At 37.7% G+C, this 14650-nt stretch overlaps 1 protein-coding gene across 1 annotated transcript in view; it reads right to left on the bottom strand.

Moving 5' to 3' along the window:
• The window catches only part of PTPRB (protein tyrosine phosphatase receptor type B), a gene marked incomplete at its 3' end in the record, with an annotated part of 93565 nt that overhangs the window by 33212 nt on the left and 45703 nt on the right, over nucleotides 1-14650 (bottom strand). Inside the window, exons 9-11 of the mRNA XM_084255981.1 lie at nucleotides 13122-13382; nucleotides 8119-8385; nucleotides 3606-3869 (exon numbers count right to left, since the gene is read on the bottom strand). Of these exons, the coding sequence (XP_084112107.1) occupies nucleotides 3606-3869; nucleotides 8119-8385; nucleotides 13122-13382 (792 nt within the window). The remainder of the gene's footprint in view (nucleotides 1-3605; nucleotides 3870-8118; nucleotides 8386-13121; nucleotides 13383-14650) is intronic.

Raw genomic sequence — 14650 nt, 5'->3', positions numbered from 1 at the left:
GGGTCAGCTCCCTGGCAGGAGATTGAACTTGTGCTGCAGAAGCTGCGGATTGCCTCATAGTGCTGATGCTTAACCCCCTGTGCTACCAGGGAGGCCCCTGGAATTTCTATTTTTATTTTTTTGAGGACTCTGCACACTGCTTTCCACATGGTAGCACCAATTTACATTCCCAGAAGTGGTGCACAAGTATTCTCTCCTCTCCAATAATTATTTTCCTGGTCTTTTGTACAACAGCCATTCTCATGGGTGTGAGGTGATACCTCGTTGTTGTTTTGGTTGACATTTCTCTAGTAATAACAGATGATGAACATCTTTTTGTGTGCCTATTAGTCATCTATCTGTCTTTGGTGAAGTGTCAAGATCCATAACCCAAAAATTACCTTTTCAAAAATTGACATTAAAACAACTAAAAGTTTAAAATTTCAGAAATACACGAATAATAAAATGACTCAAGAAGGAAAACAAGAGAGAGAGAAAAACAGAAATCAAGATGATGGTGGCTTAGTGGACTGGGAACTTCATGATTTGATGTAGCTTGCCGTTAAGGTCTTAGCTTTTATTTTGGGTGATGGTTTCTCATGCATATATTAAATTATTAATAATTGTTAATTAAACACCTAAATTAAATGTCTAAGTATAAATAAAGTTGGCAACTGCTGCATGGTTTCCTGAGCCAAGAATTATGGGTAACCCAATTTGTGTTACCTGAAAGTCCCCAGAGAAATATATAAATAATTTTATGTCCCTGTGGTTTTTCTCTCAATCAATCAATCAATCAATTAATCAATCGACTGGACAAAGCCTGTTTCCAACTCTATTTTTCCATCTTCCCCCAAAGCATGAAATGATGCAGAAATTTTAATATGTTGGCATCTAAGTTTCATTTCTCATGATGCTTCTCATACCTACAGATTGCACCAATATCCCTCATTGACTTATACGTGCTGGTTAGTTTTTATATTGGAATATATCTCACCACACACAGGAAACAAGGACAGGTATGTTTTCTTCAAGATATTTATCTGAACCACTACAGTATTGCAAAAATTTAGTCATCACAGAGTTAAGGGAAGAAATTCTGAAGTGTTGTATGCATGGGCTAAGAAACGTTGATGATCAAGTTCATTTACTGAAGTCAAAGTAACTATTACAAGAAGTAAAACCAGCTGAATACCATGATAAGTCAATACGGGGCTCTCCAGGTAGAACTGGAGGTAATCTGTGAAACTTGCCTTGCTGCACGGTGAGATGATGTGACACAGAATTAGAAATATTGACATTATCACCCAAAATATAGAAAACCGTTAGAAAAGGGAAAGGGAATTAAGACAATCAGTCCAAATCAGCAAGACAACAACTCAGACATGACTCCCCAGTTAAGCTGATTTGTTGGAAGTAATGGCCTGCCTTTAGTCATGTCCTAGATGCAAGTTCATGCTGGTAAAGGGTCCAAAGGTTGCTTTGAATAATGGATCACATTTCTTGTATTTAAAAACCAGCCTAGTAAAAGTCCTGGAAATAGGAAAGCCATATGGAAAGGAAATATTAAAAAAATGACCCCAAGCATAAGCAGTGGGGAGTTGTTAGATGACATAGCCTTTAGTTTCGGGTGATGTTTAGGTTCCATGTTGAGCAATGTGAGGCAGTGATGTAAAGCTGCTGTGTAAGTGGCCATCTGTTTTTCAGGTTTAAGTCATTATTGTAATTATCAGTATAACTAGACTTTAAATTATTTGAGTTTAGGGAATTTGCAGAGTAGTACTTTCAGGGATAGATAGGGTGATGGAATGGAATAGCACTGGAGTTAGGGTGAGCTGGAGTACTGGTCAGCCATGTGACCTTAGAGAAGCCAAGTTTCTCTCTGGGACTTTAACTTCAAGGGAGGAGATGCGATTAGATCTTTCTATGGAAATTTTCAGTGCTAGCATGCTGTATCCATGCAAGTCAGTGGATCTTAATTTTCTGAGGTTATAGAAACTATGAGAATCTGATAAAAGTCATGATGTCTCCTCCCAAAGAAATGCACATACTTCTTTAACCCCAACAACTTCATGGACAATTTCTGGGGTTACCACATTTCTAAAGTCTACCTGTGGACCACCAGGTGAAAACCCCTGATCTAAGTGATTTCTGATTATTCACTCACCAGACATTTATTGTTTACTGGGCTCCAGACCCTGTGGTAGGTAATTGGATAATGTCAACTATTCCAGATTACATGGAAAAACTGATTTTTTTCTTTTACTATTTTTTTAATTGAGATAACATTGCTTTATAACCATATTTATGATTTAGAGGTGTAGGAGCATACCTTTCAGATGTATGTTACCATACCAATCCCACTACCAACCTAACAATAGTCCTTCACTACAGATCATTTTGCTCCCTCCTCCTCTGGTTGCCGAAATTCTACAGTTAGGTTTCTAAGGTTTGTTATTGGTTTGGTTTCGTCTGAAGCTTTGTTTTGTTTCTCTTATTCCACATATAAATGAAACCATCTGGTATTTTTCTTTCTCCTTCTGACTTATTTTGAATTCCATGTTGTCACAAAATGGAGAAGAGTTTATCTTTGTTTTTTAGCTGAGTTTTTTCCATTGTGTGTCTGTGTATGTGTGTATGTGTGTATATTTTCTTAATCCACTCATCCGTCTTTGGGTACTTAGGTTGTTTTCATAAATTGGCTATTGTAATAGTGCCGCAATGACAGAGGAGTGCAGATGTCCCTTCAAATTAGTGTTTTGCATTCTTCAGGTAGATATCTAGGAGTGGAATTGTTGGCTTATTTGGTAGATCTATTTTTAATATTTTGAGTAACCTCCATACTATTTTTCATTTTGCAGGCTCTGGAGTCATTCAGAACTGGGTTTCAATCCAGATTGTTTAACAAGTTTAATCTCACTGAACCTTGATTTTTTGATTTGACATCTAAGCTGCATTTTTTTGTGATATGTAAAATGGAAATAATATCAACTACCACCTCAGTAAGGTGGTTATAGGATTAAGTTAGTTAGCTAAGATATGTAAAGCCAGGAAAATTACTTCCTAAGACAAGTTATTTCTTTTTTTCTTTTTAATTTTTTTTAAGATTTATTTATACAAGAGCCAGGGTATAGGCCAGAGGTGTGGGAGGTTGAGAGGATTCACCAGAGACAGAGTGGGGAAAAGAACAGGCAGACTGAAGAAATACACTGCTGAGGGGAGCAGCGGGCGAGACAGAAGAGGTCTGCTTCTCCATATGGGATTCTCACCGGCCAGCCGGGATCGAACCCGTGCTGCAGAGGCTGCGGACAGCTTCACAGTGCTGCACTCAACCGCCTGCGCCACCAGGGAGGCCCGACAAGTTATTTCTTACTGTTATCTGACCATAACATAAATTTTGGATATGAAAGTGCTATCTATCTTATTAAAGGTAACATTTATACACATAAGGAGTGTCTTGGGTCAAAATATGATGACTCCCATGACAATTTTGTAATGTCAATAGCCTTTAATTCTATCATTACAGAATCACTGTAGATCAATGATTCCCTGAGCCTCAAAGCCAGCTGGTACTTATGGAGGTTGTCCCCCATCTTCTTCTCCACCCGCAACCCATAGAGCCTTACCTGTCCGCTCTTGGCTGAAGGCATGACTTTCATACTTGCCACTCCTTGTAGTTATGGTCACATTGTAGAGGCGGCCTGGAGTGAGGGAGCTGAAGGAACATTCGCTGACAGACTTGGCAATAACGAGGGACTGGACCACCTTGCTGTCGTGATGGAGTGTCACCACATAGTTATCCACATCTCCAGGAGCCGGCAGCCAGGATATGCTGAGGTAGTCATTACGACCAGAATTGTTCACTGTGACGCCACTCACACTGGAAGGGACTGCAATTTAAAAATGAGGAGAAAATATAAAAAGCAAAGCACAACCCAAATTTTGAGTAATCTGCATTGGTCAGCAAAAACACCGTGGACTCAGGAGATCTAATCTGATTATTAAAAAGGTTAAGGATATGTGTGGGTTTCACGTTAGCTTCTGGAAGTGGACTTTTATTCAATTAAAGGCCAACCAAAATAAAAATGCAGGGAGGCCTTTTGGATGCCTCATAAATACAAGTATGCTGCAACTGCATTTTTATGGTGTTGCTGTTTGTAATATATTGTAAGTGGAAGCAATTTTTATGTGAATGAATCAGGAGGCTTCCTCTGTAGCAAAAGGCATGGACATCACGACAATCCAAATGAATCAACTTGACCCAAACATCAATAAAGCGAAGATGTTTGTGAACATGAAGAATGCAATCATTTTTCTAAAGGGCTTAGAATTTGGAATAGCTTTGATTTTCTTATGGTAAAGTCAATTATTGGGATGGGGGAGAGTTTAATAATAGCTAAAACAATTAGTGGGGTTGTTTTCCCTTTGCAAAGCATTTCATGCCCTCTAGTGGCAAGAAAGAAACCTAAGAGATGGTCCTCAAAACAGCAAGTCTGGAAACTGAAACAGCAGTAGGCAGAACGGAGCCACTGAGGTGATGAAGGTTTCTCAATATCAACTATATCCATTTGCTGTCGTTTAGTGCCATGGACGTTTTCTTAGAACCTACTCTTTTCCCCGTTACAAAAAATGGGAAAGATATGGATGCCTTCAAGGAGCTCCTTGGCTAGAATACAGTGTGCATATCAGCCATTGTATATGAGTAACAGGTTAGCCGTAAGTGCACAGTAAATTGTGCTGCCTGAAGTGAATATGGGGATAAAATCCTTTAGTACAAATGAACAGCACTGCTGTGTTCATCATTAGTTTATTAACTTCTGCTAAATATTTTCTCATAGTTACTAATGCCCAGTGTATCACATAATAATAGACAGAATTTGGTTAGATGGCTCCTGAGAATCCTTCTATTATTCTAATATGCTCTGACTTTGTGATTTAAGCCCTAAAGTCTTCTTTGTACTTATAAGAAGTTATCCATTGCCCAAAATTATAAATAGCACCTTACAAACAATCTGCTAATATTGTTTCATGTATACGGGCATTTCCTAGATATAAAGTTGACCTTTCAGTCATAATATTTAGATCGATTTTCCTTCTCTCTCTTTCCTTTCTCTCTCCTTCCCTTCCATTGGCCATCTAAACATCTTATACATCTCGGGGTTGCTCCCAAAAGGATTATGTTTGTTTCCACAACTACTAGAAATATCTGCAATTGCTAAGGTTTCATTAGTAAGAACACAATTATCAAAAGTTTTGCCCAGAATAGAAATTCTTGTTTAAGAAAAAAATTAATAATAAAAGTTGCTTGCTTTTCTTTTAGAAGAAGGTTAAGAGTTAGACCTGTGAAGCGTATATAATATCCTTAATTTTAAATATTTTGCCACCTTATCTAGGCTGGGAGGGTTATTTAAATGTGTCAACTCTGCAGAAAGATGTGAGAAGACTTTCAGATTATATCAGCACTGATCAATATTTCAGCAATTTGGGAAGATGGTAAAATTATCAAAACTTTCTCATTAAATATCTTATAATCTACTATGTTCAAAAATTGCTATTCTAGGTAGCTTTCACAATCTCTAGTTATTGTGTTTCTATAATAGTATTTCCTCTCTAACAATAATATCTGCACTCTCAGTGTTTTGAATAAAAAACCTAATTTATATCTATTCATATTTTGCCCTATCCTAAAAACATTATGATAATTCTTCAAAGAATGTCTTGTTTCTTATTTGTTTTATATAATATGGGTTAAGTACTAATACTTCTGTTAAAATTAAAATATAGGTATAAAAAGAATTACATGTCCTATTTATTTCAAGTGACATCAGACACCAAAGTGACATCAGATACCACATTTATTAAAATAACAAAAAAGTTGGATGGCTCTTGTGGCACTGCAGTCTGGCTTGAAAAAATGGCAAATGGCAGTCTGACCAGCTGCTCACCAAACCTCTTCTTTTTCCTCTTGAACACACACCTCTATTTCCCACCACCCTGCAGATAATTGTAGCCACATAACTGTGTTCTCATCCATGGAAGCTGGGTGGAACTGCTGTGTCTACTTCCAGATCTGTTAATCTTCCCCCTCCCCCAACCTAACATTCTCTGGAGAAATGGGGAGAACTCTGGGGACCCAGAGGAAGGAAGAGTCACAGATGGTGGGAGCCAGATTCCCTGAATTACTGCTTGGAAAAGAACCAACCCAGAGAATTCTCCAATCAGGAACACCAATGTTGTCCAGTTGTGTAAGCAGGAAATAAGTCAATGTAATCTGACTAATACAGTTGTAACTCCCTGGGAACTGGATGCCAAGTCCTTCTCAGCTCCATTTCTCAACTTTCTTGTTATTTCTCATTCCCTATGCTGATGCCCAGTGTTGGGGTGAATTACTGGGGATTAGAAAATAGAGGCTTAGAGAAATAAGAAGGGCAGGGCCAGGACCAAAATCTAGGACTCTTGATTTCTGGTTCAAGTTTTTCAGTACCCTATGCCCAATTATGCCACATTGATGGAGCCTGTCAATATCCACTAAAAGAGAAAAAAGGTATCAGCTGCCACAGAATGAGAGATACAGACACACGTTAGTAAATCTTTTAATAACTTAGTTGTGGCCCTCCCTGGTGGCACAGGGGTTAAAGTCTCAGCGCTATCAAGCTATCACCAGCCATTACAGCAGGAGTTCCATCCCCAGCCAGGGAGCTGACCCACAGGGCGAACCAGATCTCTCCTGGCTCACCCGCTGCTCCCCTCAGCAGTGTATTTCAGTAGATCTGCCTGTTCTGCTCCCTACTCTGTCTCTGGTGAATAATCTTAACCCCCATATCTCTAGCTTATGCCCCAGTTCTTGTATGCATAAATAAAATAAATCTTTAAAATAAGCAAAAATAAACAAAAATACTTAATTGTTCTTCTGGAAGAGTTAATGAAATTAATATTCTTTGGGCTCATCAAGTCTATGACATTCAAGATTTTAGATATCTGTGTCATGTGCACTTGATACTTAGTATCTGAGTGTTGGAAACACAATGAAGGAAGAGTCTGAAATCCAACTTATCATAATCATATAAAATTAAAATCGAGAAGTCACAGACTTGATTCTGAGTTTAATAATTATCTAGCTTCTGTGATTTATGTAATTAGTCCTCTTTCAAAGAGAAAGAAATAAATATTTTATATTGTTTGTTTATTTATGTGTGAGTGTTGTGTAGAAAATTAGATTTCCTTTTTTGGTGCCACACCACTGACAGTCACTATTTGTTTACTGAGCTTTCTGTCCTATTTAACAGACAGCTCTTTAAGGTCAAGGAACATTTTTTAGGTAGAAGATAGTATTAAGCACTTATTTAATATTGCTTGTGAAAATATATGTGATTTGGGTATTTTATTATTTCAATTTTTGATCATAGGCATTGGAGACCATTTCCTTTCTTTGTCTTGAAAGCAAAAACATAAGAGAGAGTGGAAGATTTTATTTTATTTTATTGTTTAATAAAAATCTCATTACTTGTTTACCTGAACTGGGACATAAACATTAAAAAAAAAATCCACCAAATAAGGGGATAAGGTTAGGAATCAAATGACCACCATGTCATCACAAAGGTTTATCTAGGAGTTCTGACACATTTATTGGAGATTTTAGAAAATTCAGAATTGATTCTCTCCTCCCCTCACCCACACCTAATTTCCATTCCCAGGAGAGCAATGTGTCACTGGATGAAACTTGGCTTTCAAGAACATTAGAGGTGGTCTACTTTAGGACGTTTTAAAAATTGTAGAATAGGGCATCCCTGATGGCCCAAGGGGTTAAGCACAGCACTATGAAGCAATCCGCAGCCTCTACAGCTCGATCCCCTGCTGGGCAGGGAGCAACCCACTTGGCACAGCAGACCTCTCCTGACTGGTCCGCTGCTCCCCTCAGCAGTGTACTTTGGTCAATCTGCCTGTTCTGTTCCCCGCTCTGTCTCTGGTGAATCCTCTCACCCCCCTCATCTCTGGCCTGCACCCCAGTTCTTGTATGCATAAATAAATAAATCTTTTTAAAAAAACAAACAAAAAACCAGTTGCAAATAAATAAAAATTGTAGCATACTCTCTGGAGGTGCCTTGAGCTCTGATCTGTAGCTCACAGACACCATCTTACCTGTCCTTCCCTCCACCACCACCTGGCGAGAAGAGATCCCTCCGCTTACAGTGGTAACCACCACGGAGTAGAGGCTCCCGGATTTGAGGGAGTGGAAGCTATACTTGCTGGTCTCACTGGGCACACTTTCATTTTTGATGACGACATTTTCATGGATCAGTAAGACTTGGTAGAACTCTATGTCGCCCAGAGCCCGGGTCCAGTTAGTAAACAAACTGCTCGTTGTCCCTTGGTTGCCTACATGCAAGCCGGTCACTTGGGCAGGCACTAAACACAGTAGACACACAGAGAAGAAAAAGCAGATGACGCTTAGTTATCTTAAGAACTATAACAGAAATGAGTGAAAAATAGAAAGTTGTGAAAATGCTAAAAAATTCAGCTGTTTCCTCTAATATATGGAGAACTACTCCCCTACAGAGATGAAAATTATTTTACTACAAGAATGAGATAGCACAAGCCTATTAAGGTAGTTTTTATTGTAATTTTTAAATAACAGAAGGCTTCATTTTTGAAGATTGCTTACTGAATGTGATCTTTCCTGGCCTCACCGCAGGACAACTCAAAGACATGTGACCTATCTAAGATGATGGTTGTCAGGGGCACAATAAGGAAATTCTTTCAACCTGATGATGAAGTTGTAGTCTAGAAAACTGAGCAATTCTTTACTGATATATTCTCAGGAGGATTATTATTATACATGAAATGTTATAATAATGTAAGTTATATTCTTGCATAATAATAACTTCTGAATGTACTAGTTATGACATCTGTGCTTTACAGAGATTATTTATTTGATGCTCATTCAAAGCTCCCTTTACTGAATTGCTTTATTCTCCGTTATTCCCTTTACTAAGAAGGAAACCAAGAATCATATAATGTAAATAACTTGGTCTATATCACAGTGCTAACAAATAGTCAACCTGGACCAAAGTCTGATCTGTCTAACCCGTGATCCTGTGTCCTTTTCCTAGTCAACAACTATTGTGATGTCTAGCCTATCCATCTTTCAATCCTTGAAATTGGCACTTGATAACACACATTTTTTTTGTCTCTTTCCTGAATTATGATAATAGAAGGCATTGATATATTGGCACACCCCTTCTCAGTATTCATTGACTTTTGGATTAAGATACAAACATGCATTAATAAGCATCAGAAGAATCAGTTGTAATTGTAATTATAAAGACAGGGGTAGAGGCCAGGTACCTTTCTAGTAAATCTTGAAACCGATGACACTCTTTCTCCAATTTTGTTCTTTTTTAAAATTGTTTTGGCTCCTTTGTTTTCTTTTTAAAATTTATAATTATAACTGAATCTTCTGATGCATGTGTAGTAACTTATGAATGAATGTTTGTATCTAGTGGTGAACTTAATGTAGTCCATACACATTGATTTTAAATAATGCATACCTGAAACTTCTATAATTTTATAACTCAATGTTACTTCAATTTAAAAAAAGAATTCTCAATCTTTCTTTAAGGATAAAAAAACAAACAACCCTATTAAAAACAGGTAAAATACTTGAAAATTTACCCCCAAATGATAAATATAGGTGGTCAATAAGCATATAAAAATTTGCTCAGAACCGTCACTTAGGGAAAAGCAAAATCACATGATACCACTACACACTTATTAGAATTAAAAACAAAACAAAACAAACCCACATAGCTGACAATACCAAGTGCTGCTGAGGATATGGAGAAACTGGAAACTTCATATATTGTCGATGACAATGTAAAATTGTATGATCACTTGGGAAAACAGTTTGATAATTTCTTTTTTTCTTTCAAAAATTATTTATTTTTTAAAGATTTATTTATTTAGGCATACAAGAGCTGGGTACAGGCCAGAGGTGTGTGGGTTGAGAGGATTCACCAGAGACAGAGTGGGGAACAGAACAGGCAGACTGACTGAAGTACACTACTGAGGGGAGCAGCGGGCAAGTAGGAGAGGTCTGCTGTAGTGGGAAACAGAATAGGCAGAACGACTGAAACACACTGCTGAGGGGAGCAATGGGCGAGTCAGGAGAGGTCTGCTGTGCCATGTGGGCTGCTCTCTGGCCGGCGGGGATTGAACTTGTGCTGCAGAGGCTGTGGACAGCTTCACAGGTTGCATCTAAATCCCTTGTGCCACAAGGGAGGCCCAGTTTAAAAGATGTATTTGTAAGAAACTATAAACTGGGGCTCTCTGGTGGTGCAAGGGGTTAAGACGCAACCTGTGAAGCTGTATTTGGGGGCCTCCTTGGTGGCACAAGGGATTAAGACACAATCCATGAAGCTGTCCGCAGCCTCTGCAGCAAGAGTTCAATCCTCAGGCAGCCAGGGAGCAACCCACATGGCGCAGCAGACCTCCCCTGACTTGTCCACTGCTCCCCTCAGCAGTGTATTTCAGTCAATCTGCCTGTTCTGTTCCCCACTCTGTCTCTGGTGAATCTTCTCACCTCCTGCAACTCTGGCCTGTACCCCAGCTCTTGTAAGCATAGATAAATGAATCTTTAAAAAAAAGTCTCTTTAAAAAAATAAAGATGTATTTGTCAGAAGAGTTGTAGAAATGAAAAAAAATGATATTAGGTATAAAATGGTGCCTAGGACTTCTATTTCTGGTAGCAAGTATGGTGAACTAAATAACATGAAAACCTTCTCAATAAATAAAACTTTTTGAGTAAAATAAAAATTTTGAGTAAAACATTTTGAGTAAAATAAAAATGTAAATGCAAGAATGAATGGTCAAGAATCTAAGAAATTCTGAGACCCAAAAGTAAGTAATAATAAGGTAACTGGATCACTGAAGCAGACTTTCATCTTGAGAGTGTCTTTCAAACACAAATTTAATTTGTGATTTTATAGCTTTATAGAATCTGGGAGTAGGAGGAAAAGTGTAGGGTTTTCCCAAGCTAAGGAGCCTAATAGGTGACCCTGTATAACATTGAATCTTGAAAGGTTACAATCAAAGTATAAATAAAATGAATATCCCCTTTTCTTCCCTATACCACATTGACAATAGTCTTGCACAGCTGAAAGACTCAAATGAAAGGAAATGTTTTTCTGTAAACCAACTTCAAACAAGTTCTCAAAGAATCCCCAAAGAATAAAATTCCAAAGTAGATGAATTTACAGTAAAAAAATCACAAACATTTAGCAAGTAAAAGCACCATGAGCAAAAGGCAGCAAAACCAATAGACGACAGGCTTGAACTCCTGATTTCAGATAGTGTAATTATCATAGAATGTAAAATGAAAATTGTCAATTTGCTTCTTGCAATAAAGGAAGAGATGGAAAGAGTACTAAAGCACAAAAGAGTACAAAACACATTTGGAAGAGAACCAAAGACACTACTTGAAAGTGAAGAACATAACAATTAAAATTTAAAACTCAATAGATGGATTTAAAAATAGATTAAACAGAGCCAAGGAAAGAATTAATGAACAAATATAAAGAGCTGAATTACCCAAACTATAGCCCATAGAGCAAATACATGGAAAGAAGCAAGAGGTAATATTAGAGTTAATGGTGGAGAAATTTCTGGATTGATGAAAAATACAATCTGGAAGTACAGAAATTCCCATAATATGAAGCAAGATAACAAAACTTAACTAAAATAAAAATAAATGATCTTACATCAATGTAAAAAAATAATAACAATACAAAACATAACATATCAAAAATAGACAATTATAAATCAGAGACATCCCACAGGGGAGGAGGAGGGAGAGGGATAAGAGGGAGGGAGGGAGGAGCACAGGGGACTGTGGTGATGGTGCACGGGTGCATTGGGGAAGGAAACTCTATGAGGACTACAACTAAAAATGAACGATGGGGCCTCCCCGGTGGCGCAAGCACCACACTATGAAGCAATCCGCAGCCTCTGCAGTACGAGATCAATCCCTGGCTGGCCAGGGAGCAACCCACATGGCGAGGCAGACCTCTCCTGACTCGCCCACTGCTCCCCTCAGCAGTGTATTTCAGTCAGTCTGCCTCTCTGTTCCCCACTCTGTCTCTGGTGAATCCTCTCATCCCCAGCATCTCTGGCCTGTATCCCAGCATTGTATGCATAAATAAATAAATCTTCAAAAAAATGAACAAAGATGTAAAAAAAATTAAAAATTAAAAAAAAAGATCTTAGATCATTGCTGTGAAACCACAGAATAGCAATGGGATAAAGTAGATCTTAAAAGCAGTCATAGTAAACACACAGATTACCCAGAGAAATTAAAATTAGACTGACAGCTGACTATTCAACAGCAACAATAAAAGTCAAAGCAACTAGAAAATATCACTGATCTCCTAAGAGAAAACAACTTTCAATATAGAATTGTAACCCAGGGACAATATACTTTAAGATTGAGCTATCGCAAAACATACCCAGAAAAACAAAAGTGTTAACAGTTTGTTTCTAAAAATTCTTAGTAAAGAAATTGGTAACGAGAAAATTAGTTACCAAAAGATAACTGCATGCGATGACTTCTGCCTACCTACTGGCATTTGCACCCATAGATCTCTTCCTAGTTGATCTTATAATTAAAAAGCTCATGTTCCTGTCTAAAACCAATTCCTTCACTGGTCCTCTAGCTCCCAATACCTCTTGCTTACTCATAGTATAACCGCAGCAATTTTCCCCTCTTTCTGTACATCATCACCATTCCACTGTCTTCTAGAACATTCATGTCAGCACACAACATGTTATTTCTTCTTTCCCTAAAAATGAATCCCCTCTCTCATAGGCTGCCTACCTCTGGTCTCTGTTGCAGGAAAATTCCTTGGAAAGGTTGTTCTCTGCTCTGTTTTAATTTTAGCAAAATAAACCCAAAGTAAAAAGATGAAATAAAGACAAAATAATAAAGAAAAAAGCTGAAGTAAGTAAAACAGAAAACAAACAATAAAAAGGATCCATAAAATAATGCCCGGTAAGTACACAATAGGCATGTACTTAACACTGAATGTGGAGTGTTAAGCAATTCAGTAGACAAGATACTTTTAGAATCTAAAATTTATAAAGAATGTTACCTGTTCTTCCTTTTGTTGAAGATGAATTTTTTAAGTCTCCACTAATACTAGTGACTGTAGCTATGTATTTTCGTCCGGGTATCAGGTCAGTGAAAGTAAATTCTTTGGCATCTTTGGGGAGTGACTTGTGGATGAGTAAGAGGTCTCTGTCGGCTAGTGAGATGATGTATTTCTCCCATTCTGCGACAGGGGCCTGCCACATGATGCCCAGTGAGGTTTCATTGGCATGTTTGACACGAAGCTGGAGGACGGCCAAAGGAGCTAAAATAAACCAATGGAGACTGGATCACTGATTGTGTCATATACTTGAGTGTTCTTTAGAGAGCTGTTCTCTTCCACTTACAGGTGTATTCCAGTTCATCATTTCTTTCCTGAATGCTTATAAACATTAAGGGAAAAACACTAATCACATAAAACTTTGTTCAAGTACTATAACCAAAAGGATTACAAAGAAAATTTATGGAATATCTATGGGCTACTCTATGATAAAGGGGTGAAGTATAGAAAGCCTTGTTTATAAATGGTATTGGGAAAAATGGACAGCCACATGCAAAAGAATGAAACTAGACCACTATTTTACATTCCAAATGGATAACAGACTTGAATATAAGACCTGAAACCATACATTTATAGAAGAAAACATAGGGAAAATAAAACTCCATGACATAAACTTCAGAAACAACTTTGAGGACTCATCTCAAGCAGCTAAAAAAAACAAAGGAGAATATAAATAACTCGTTCCTCAACAGATTCCCCTAAACAGAAGAATGGATCAAGAAGATGTGATATATATACACAATGGAACACTACTCAGTGATCAAAAAAGATAAACTCATGCCATTTGTAGCAACATGGATAGAACTGGGAAGGATTATGCTAAGCAAAATTAGCCAGAAAGAGAAAGATAAATACCAGATAGTTTCACTTAAGTGTGGAATATAAAGGTCAGACAAGCAAACAAACAAATCAAAGGTCAGACAAAGACAAACCTTGAAAGTTAATCACAGATATGGGGCATCCTGGGTGGAAATGGGAAGGGTAGGGGGTAGGGTAAAAACAGGAGGGGTAAGAGCCCATTAGACTATGACTAAGGTGGTGGGGTGAGACAAAGGGGGAAGTGGAGGTCCAATGGAGGATTACTGGGGTTCTGGTGGTAGATGTAGTGAAATAACATACATTTGAAGAGGTGTGAAGCTATACCCCTAAGACATAGATTGTGATGTATATCAACATTACCTCAGCAATATAACTTAACAAAAAAGGAAAACACTTTACTGGATCATTTTTTTTACCATATTATTTCTTCATGGATGTTCATGTCTTTATATGAATTCTATCATACAAAAATATTTAATTAATCTTGTCATCCTCAAAAACCACAGAGAAAGGTTCATGTTTAAGTATATAGGTGGAGTTAAGATTTTTGTTCCCTCCTCATAGTTTGGAAAGACTGGGTGCTAGTCCCCTTCATTTCTAAGGAGGGACATTAATGTGCCCATAAAAGGAAAAATAATAGCATTATAACCGAC

The sequence above is a fragment of the Talpa europaea genome (assembly GCF_964194135.1).
Source record: "Talpa europaea genome assembly, chromosome: 15".
Taxonomy (NCBI): domain Eukaryota; kingdom Metazoa; phylum Chordata; class Mammalia; order Eulipotyphla; family Talpidae; genus Talpa; species Talpa europaea.
Note: the sequence above shows the minus strand (reverse complement) of the source record. Positions and strands in the feature narration are given on the sequence as shown.